Source organism: Seriola dumerili, unplaced genomic scaffold (assembly GCF_002260705.1).
Source record: "Seriola dumerili isolate Sdu_G_001 unplaced genomic scaffold, Sdu_1.0 BDQW01000567.1, whole genome shotgun sequence".
Lineage (NCBI taxonomy): Eukaryota > Metazoa > Chordata > Actinopteri > Carangiformes > Carangidae > Seriola > Seriola dumerili.
Window position 1 is genome coordinate 28,346 of NW_019174822.1, and position 8,701 is coordinate 37,046.

General features: G+C 46.5%; 1 protein-coding gene across 1 annotated transcript in view; it reads right to left on the reverse strand.

Moving 5' to 3' along the window:
* LOC111236127 (bromodomain-containing protein 3-like) overlaps positions 1 to 4,360 on the reverse strand; it is a 4,531-nt gene extending 171 nt beyond the window's left edge. Inside the window, exons 1-9 of the mRNA XM_022764744.1 lie at positions 4,256 to 4,360; positions 3,991 to 4,128; positions 3,654 to 3,801; positions 3,167 to 3,312; positions 2,557 to 2,952; positions 1,826 to 1,954; positions 1,497 to 1,703; positions 1,076 to 1,308; positions 689 to 987 (exon numbers count right to left, since the gene is read on the reverse strand). Of these exons, the coding sequence (XP_022620465.1) occupies positions 689 to 987; positions 1,076 to 1,308; positions 1,497 to 1,703; positions 1,826 to 1,954; positions 2,557 to 2,952; positions 3,167 to 3,312; positions 3,654 to 3,801; positions 3,991 to 4,128; positions 4,256 to 4,345 (1,786 nt within the window). The 5' untranslated portion in view covers positions 4,346 to 4,360. The remainder of the gene's footprint in view (positions 1 to 688; positions 988 to 1,075; positions 1,309 to 1,496; positions 1,704 to 1,825; positions 1,955 to 2,556; positions 2,953 to 3,166; positions 3,313 to 3,653; positions 3,802 to 3,990; positions 4,129 to 4,255) is intronic.
* Between the last annotated feature and the right edge of the window lie 4,341 nt (positions 4,361 to 8,701).

Below are 8,701 nucleotides of genomic sequence, written 5' to 3' on the forward strand. Positions count from 1 at the left end.
ACTGTTCGCACATAATGCTAACTACACTAACTGTTCTGAAAAGATGCTAACTATGCTAACTGTTCTGAAAAGATGCTAACTATGCTAACCGTTCTGAAAAGATGCTAACTATGCTAACCATTCTGAAAAGATGCTAACTATGCTAACCGTTCTGAAAAGATGCTAACTATGCTAACAATTCTGAAAAGATGCTTATTATGCTAACTGTTCTGAAAAGATGCTAACTATGCTAACCGTTCTGAAAAGATGCTAACTATGCTAACCGTTCTGAAAAGATGCTAACTATGCTAACCGTTCTGAAAAGATGCTAACTATGCTAACCGTTCTGAAAAGATGCTAACTATGCTAACCGTTCTGAAAAGATGCTAACTATGCTAACCATTCTGATCCATCTGCTAGTCTCTGGTTCTGGTCTCAACAGACTCCTCATCTGAGTCTGGGTCTGACTGAGGCTCAAACATGTGGCTGAGTCTCTGGAGCCAGCAGGTGGGGGGCGGGGCTTCAGGCCTGATCCAGATTTCTCAATCAGGAATTGAAAGGAGATGAAAACTCGTGAAACTAAATATGAATCACAGTAGAGAATTTTTATTTAATGTCTGCAGGAACTTTAACAACGTCCAGTGTTTGTGTGCAGTAGTGTGCAGTAGTGTGCAGTAGTGTGCAGTAGTGTGCAGGTACTAGGACTTACGCAGTAGCTTCCTTTGCTTCTTCTGCAGGCAGGACTTGACGTAGCGCTCCAGCTCTCGGAGGGTGGAGGGTTTGAGGGTTTCGAAGTCAATCTCGATCTCGTCGGGGTTGGAGTCCCTCAGTGATGGCTCTCTGGACTGGATGATGTGGACGACGCGACCCAGCTTCTCCCCCGGCAGCCGGTTTATGTCCAGGCTCAGCTGGCGCTTCTCGTCGTACGACATCGGCAGGGAAGACTCTTCACCGTCGTCTCCGTTGGCCGAGCCCCCGCCCAACGTCTTACTGCCTTTCTTCGGTTGCCTGGAAACAAGATGAGTCACCTGATCGTCACGTGTCTCATTCATTCATCTATAATCCTGCAGCTCTAAGAGAAACGGATGTATCGTACCTGGTGGCGGTCACCGTGCTGTTGGCTTTCCTGGCCGGCGCCTTCTTCTGATTGGCTGGTTTGGGCTGTTGGGCGACAGCCTTCGGCTTCTTCTCTTCCTCCATCTTTCCCTTGTTCCCTTTGTCTTTGTCTTTGTCTTTCTTCTTCTCCTTGTCTTTCTTTTCTTTCTTCTTCTTTGGCTTGCTGACCGGAGCCTGGGACAGGACGGCCAGCTGCTCGTGCACCGCCTTCAACTGGTGGAATAGACTAATTATCAATACCTATCACCTCCATTCAATATTCAGGAAGGCCTTCCACTGGTCAGTGTTAAAATCACATTAATATGTAGAATCAATATTTTCATGTCAAACATTAAATCACATCATTTTTAAACGTTCATTGAATCTCAATATTAAAAGAAGAAAACCAGGATGTTCTTGACCTGTGATTGCTCGGCAGCACCAACCTGCTCCTGTAGCTCAGCCAATCGCGTGGCTCGCTCCTCCTCAGAGTCAGACGATTCGTCAGAGGAGGAGTTGTTGCTGCTGTCAGAGGAGGCGGTGCTTTTACTGACCAATGGTGTCGTAGATGGGACCGACGTCTCCAGGCCCTCGTCTGGGATCTTAGCGAAACGCATCTCAAACACGTCCTGAGGAGACAGAGGGATGATCATGAACCAGGATTAAAGGTCCAGGAAGGTCTTAAAAAATGCTAACTGCACTAACAGTCCTGAAAAGATGCTAACTGCGCGGCCATGAAGGTTCTACGTACCTGCAGCTTGCGGGCCATGGCCACCACCTCATGGTCTGGAGGATTGTACTTGTAACAGTTGGAGAACATTAACCTGACGTCAGTCGCAAAACTCTGGGGATCGTTGTACTCTCCTTTATCCATCTTTTTCTGTTGGAGGGGAGATGAAAGAAAAAACATCAGTGTCATCACCTGAAGAAAGGTCAAAGGTCAACGCTTCACATGACCAATAACGTAAAACATCTGTTTAACCACAGCATGTCGATGACAGTCCAGCTGGTCAGAGTGTGTGTGAAGACCATCATCATCATCAACCTCCAGCCTGAAACATGAAGCTGCAGTTCCTCTAACGACCACTAGAGTCTGGCTCCAACAGTGAGTCAGTCCCCATAGACTCCCATGTTAAAATGTCCAACTTTACAGCAGAAATCAACATGTTTACAGCCTGGTACAGAAACTGTTTTGGTCTCTAGAGCTGATTTCCTCCTTCATGACACCTGTTTATAAAACTCACCTGTTTATATAACTCACCTGTTTATATTTTATTAAGGACTAAAGGAGGGAGGGGGAGGACCTGAAAACACAAACCAAGCTACTTGTTTGATATCACTGTATTTTGATCTGGAGCAGTTTACATGGGATTTAAACTCCTCCCACACCTATGTGACCTGGGATCGCTTTAACCTGGTCTCATGGTGTGTGTGATGTCATGGCGGTGTGTTCAAGGCGTGATGATGTCATGTGTGCATTACCCGGACGGTGCTGAGGTCCATGGGGTGTTTGATGATGTCATGGTAGTCGTGCAGCTCCAGCGCCTCGGCGTCCACCGGCTTGTAGAACGGCCAGGCGTAGGCGGCGTGTTTCTTCGACAGCATCTCCTTAAGAATGGCGTCACAATGTTTCATCTGCTCGCCCACCTTCCCACTCTTCCTCCCCATGGCTCCTCCTCCTCCGCCTCCCACTTCACCCCCTGCCACCTCCTCGCCCGTCTCACGGCGGGTCTTAGCGGGGCGGGCGGCGGCCTCGCGGCGGGATGAGCCCAGCTTGGCCGATTTAGAGTCCTGAGCAGACGGAGAGTCAGCGCGACCAGCAGAGATGGCGGACGTGGTCGGAGTGGTGGTGTCGGCTTTCCTCTTCACACCTTTCTTCTGTTAGAGAGAGAGATAGATGGGGGGAGAGAGAGAGAGAGAGAGAGAGAGAGAGAGACAGAGAGAGAGAGAGAGAGACACAGAGAGAGAGAGAGACAGAGAGAGAGAGAGACAGAGAGAGAGAGAGAGACAGAGAGAGAGAGAGAAAAGTCAGTGTCTGTCTATGTTTATATCCTGGATCATGTGACGCTGTCTCACTCCATGTGGCGGTTACCTTGACAACAGGCTGTGCAGATGGCATCATGGTTGCCGGGGGCTGCGGGGCAGAGACGGGGGGCGTGGCCTGGACAGGTGTGGGCGTGGTGGAGATAACAGGGGTCTGAGAGGGGGAAGGGGAGGGGTAGGAGGGGGGAGGGGAGGCTGAAGACTCGGCCTGTTGACTCACTGAGACACAGAGAGAGAACTGTTAGTACATCCTACTACTACAGTCAGACTTGTTACTATGGCAACACTAGAGATGTAATGGAGCAGTAACTACAGAACGTAGTAGTATAGTTAGTACAGTATAGTACATGTGGTAACAGTATTAGTACTGTAGAACGTGTTGTTAGTACTGTAATATATATAACTAATACCTGTTGCAGTATGTACCTGTGGTGGCAGCAGTATGTACCTGTGGTGGCAGCAGTAGTACTGCAGTATGTACCTGTGGTGGCAGCAGTAGTACTGCAGTATGTACCTGTGGTGGCAGCAGTATGTACCTGTGGTGGCAGCAGCCGGCTGCTTGCTCTTGTTCTTCCCTTTGGGCGCTGGCGGCAGCAGAGCCACTTCCTCCTGAGGCATCTGAGCCACTTTCTGAAGGAAGATCTTCTCCAGAGCCTGAGCCATGAGCACGATGTCGTCTGTCGGCTGAAACATAACACAGGTTCAATACCGTCAGGAGACAGCCTGAGGTTAAAGGACGTGTTCTCACTTCAACTCAGTACTGTCCATTCAGATCAGACTGTACTGAGACTTGACCAGCTGCACTGACCACTGACACACTTGAGGCTGCAGGTCACTAGAGGTCACTAGAGGTCACTGCAGGACTGTGTGTACCTTGTTGTAGATGTAACAGTTGGTGAACATGGTGTTGAAGTCCTGCATGGCCTCACTGGCGCTCCAGTAATAATTGTTCTCCAGACGTTTCTTGATGGTTCCCATGTCCATTGGGTTCTTGATCACCTTGTGGTAATCCTGGAAACATGGAAGTGGCTAAGCTTAGCATAAAGACTGCAAACAGCTAGCCTTTCTGTTCAAAAGAAATACAACTGAGTGCAGTAACTGTGTGTAGTGTGTGTAGTGACTGAGGTCAGTGACTCACCGACAGGCAGAGCTTTATGGCGTCCACAGGTTGGTAGAAAGGCCAGGCGAACTGATGTTTCCACAGAGTCTTCACCACCACGTTCTGCATGTACTGCAGCTGGTTGGTTTTTCTGAAGGACACAAACAAACGTCACAGAAGAGCCACAGAACTGAGGGTGGCGCTGCAGCTCACCTCCCGTCACAGGTTTCTGTTCCACTAGTGATCGCTGTCTCTAGGCTCAGCTCAGGTATGACTGGTTACCTACCTGCCAGGTTTGGTGGGATTGGTGACCTCAGGGGGGGGCGGGTTGGTGAGGGGAGGGGGGCTGGGGGGCGCAGCCTCGGGGGCGTCCGACATGGTGGACGACGGTGACGCAGCAATGCACCGTGGGACGACAGTGTCTGACCTGAGGGTGAGAAAACAACTCCCTCTGTGGTCTGAGGGTGTGGGTGGGTGGGTGTGTGTGTGTGTGTGTGGGTGTGTGTGTGTGTGTGTGTGTGTGGGCACACAGGTGTGTGTTAGTGTGTGTTCAGTTCAGGCGTGGTTGCTGTTGATGCTTCAGCTCGATGTTTCCCCCCAGGAGACAAACTCCCATGGCACGACCTGAGAGACAGAGACACTGGTCGTTAGTTCTGACGCTCACAAATACTCAATTCATCAATTCAAATATTTCAGTTTGTTGAGCTTCAGTTCTCTTCTGGTCAGTGTTGAATCCTGAATGCATTTCATAAATTCATGTGATCAATCCACTGATGTTTCAGTTCAGAGTCAAATATTTGTGTGTATGCTGCACAAATACTCACAAACTGACAAAGTGAGAAAAAGTCAAAGCTGAGACTAAGAGAATGAATCATCAGCTCATCGGATTTATGATGATGAGTTCAGGGTCAATTCTCTGGTTAGTTTCTTAGGGTGTGAATATTTCCTGGTTTTCTTAAGACGTCACCTTAGAATTCAGTGATGGGCAGTTATTGACCAAACTAATCAATGAACTGGGAAAATAACTGGCACATTAATCAGTAATTAAAATTATCATTAGTTTCAGCCGCAGAGCTGATTATTTTCATGCAGTGAATGTGACTGTTTCCTGGAGTTTAATCTAAGGCAGCATTATTAAGTAGGTCAGGGTTAGGGTTAGGGTTAGCTAACCCATTAGACGCTCTATTATCCACCAATGTAAAGTACAAACTGTAAAAGGAGGTGAAGTGAAGAACAGGTGTGTTTCCTACAGTGTTGACCCACAGCAGTGGCCTCAGGTAAACTGGTGTTTAACAGTATTTCAGGGTATGTTGGATCCTTTTTGGCAATATTGGTTTTTTATATCATTTCTGCATCAGAGTGAAGTTTCTTGACTCGACGGGTTTGTAACTTGCTGGATTAACCAAGAAGATCCATGTCTAGTTGTTTGAGTGTGACTCTGCGTGCACGCTACTATGCCTTCATTTTAAATCTCATCTGTTTTGCTACGTTTTCGCCTCCTGTCCACTCCAGAGTATTCGAGACTTTTGGAAACCCAGCTAGATCTGTTTTATTTTGAAAACTCGGGGTTGTGTTTTATTTTGAAAACTCAGGGGTTGTGTTGTAGTCTGGACAGAGACAGAGGAGAGTAGCAGTGTGGACGCAGCCTCAGGGGTCTGTCCTCGGCCCACTCCTATTTACACGACACATCAAGACCCTCATTCTTCCTCCTGCCCCAAACCCGACTCTTCATATCAGACCTGTTTTAACCACAGAAAACACCAGGTACATGGTTTTCCTTCTGACTACGCCTCAACTGGTTCCCACATCAGCGAGTCAAACACTTAGGAACGTAAGATTCACGTTCAACATCTGAATCAAACTTTAAAGTTCCGTATGAAGGTCGACTGCAGGACAGCGTCTCAGACTGTGATGTCTGTAGTGGATCTGCCCCTCGATACCTCAGCAGCTGAGCCCTGGTCCTCATGGTGTCACTACTGATTCATCACATCATTGTTCTGTTCGTTGGTCTATAAAACTGTCCTCACATCAACATTTAACTCTCGTAACTACAGGACCTTTGATGTTCCTGATGAACCCATGGATCCTGGCAGAACTGGTTCTGGATCCTCTGTCCTTCCTCCCCTGTGGAGTAGGGCTGGGCAATAAAACGATAGCAATAATTATCGCAAAACATAAAAGTGTTGATAAATGTTTGATATAATTAATGCTTATAGCATGCTCACAAATGAATCACGAAACGGCCAATCATGTCGCAGGAATAGGTCTGTATTACGCAAGTTAGGATGCACGGCGAGAGGTATAAACTCAGGAAATGATATCACGCAGAGGCTGATGGGCTTGAAGTCAGAGCGGAGTAAACAAATAAGGTGAAATGAGCGTCACCGCAGGAAAAGCAGAACGCAGCTAGATATCGTCGACAAGAGAGGACACTCAACTTCAGTAGTTTGGAGATATTTTGGCTTTTTACAGTCTGACAAAAAACAACAATGTGCACTGCGCACTGTGCCGGAGACACGGTCCATCAAAGACACAAAGAGAGACAACTCCACAAACCTGTCCCATCATCTGAAACAATCACACACAGGAAGTACGAAGCTACAGGCCCTAACGAGTGTTGGTGGACCCTCGACCAGCGCCAGGCCACGACCCAGTGCACGTCTTCTCTGTCTGTTTATGTATGTTGCAGTCTGATCATGTGACATGTATCACACTGCAGAACTTACTTTTCTATTTACTTTGTTGAGTTTAGAACCACAAACTGTTGGTTCCTTCAACTTTCACTCAGAAGCAAAAATCAGCCTTTACACTTGAAAGAAATAACGATGAGGCATTTATCCTGATAAATATCGATATGAAAATTTTTATTGCGATAACAGTTTTGGCCATATCACCCAGGCCTACTGTGGAGACTCTCAAACTTTATGAACTCTGGTAATTGTTTCATTAGACGTGTTTGTTTGATTGTTTTCTGAGGCCACGTCCACACTACTACGTTTTAATGTGAAAACAATGAAGACCGCCGTTTTATCTCCGTATTAGAAACCATCTCCACCCCAGAGTTTTCAGAATAAAACACAACCCCAGAGCTTTCAGAATAAAACACAACCCCAGAGTTTTCAAACAAAAATACAACCCCAGAGTTTTCAGAATAAAACACAACCCCAGAGCTTTCAAACAAAAACACAACCCCAGAGTTTTCAGAATAAAACACAACCCCAGAGTTTTCAGAATAAAACACAACCCCAGAGTTTTCAAACAAAAACACAACCCCAGAGTTTTCAGAATAAAACACAACCCCAGAGTTTTCAAAACAAAACTGGTCCAGCAGCGTTTTGAAAACACTTTTCAGTGCTCTAAGACTCCGGAGCAGTGAGGACGGAGGAGGACACGTAGCATGAGTTTTAAAATGTAACGTAGTCGTGTGGACGTGACCTGATAAAATACAGATTATCTTGATCGACTTTACAGAAAGGTTGCTTTATCTCAATATATATTGATATCTAACGATTGCTGATGCTGAGATATTTACAACATGAAATATTGACATCATGTTAAGAACACACATGATAATGTCTTTTGTTTATCAGTTCATCGTGTTGCCTTCACTGTCCAGTCGGTGCCAGTGTTCTTTTGTATTCATGGTCACAGACTCTCCCACCTGCCTACACTCTGAATCAAAGGTAAAGATGAACTGACTGACAGCAATAATAATATTGTCATGAATATTATTGTTATGTCATGATGACCTCAGCCGGACCAACAGTCCACACCAGACTGACAGACCGACATGTTCAAACCAGTCTGACCAGCTCCTCTGGTTTCTACAAACACACCAGACTGAGGCTCACCTGCACCTGTCAATCATCAACACCTGACAGGACAGACAGGAGCAGGGTCCACAGCTGGACTCACAGCTGGACTCACAGCTGATCCCTGCAGCATCATTCTGAACCTCAGGACTCAACCATGAAATCAGTCTTAGTGATCTTTAGTGAACCAGCTGGTTGAGACAAACATACACATCACACCTGTCCAGGTAGATTAAGACCCTCAAAGGTAGATAAAAATCACCTGGTTTAGATCTTCCATTAGAAAACTCATGTTGGTGTCACACCATTAGGCGTTTAGGAAACATCTGTAAATTGTAGCTACAGAAAATAACCACGGTTACATCTCCCCCTTTAAACTGCATGACCTTCTGCACATCAGTCACACGCTGCTCCACCCCCCACCAGGAAGATCAGCCAGTGGGAAACACTGGATGATGATTTTGCCATTCACTTGATTGAGAAAATGCCCGCCATGACTTCCTTAAGGAGCGACTGTTGACTTGGTTTTGTGTCTCGTTTTGTCCGAGTGGCGGTTCAGACGCCAGATTTAGTTTTAGCATCAGAAAACCAGGAAACGTTCGAGGACCAGTGACGTTTTTAATTTTATCTTAAAAACAACTTGTCTTTGCATTTCATCTTCCTGTCAATTGAC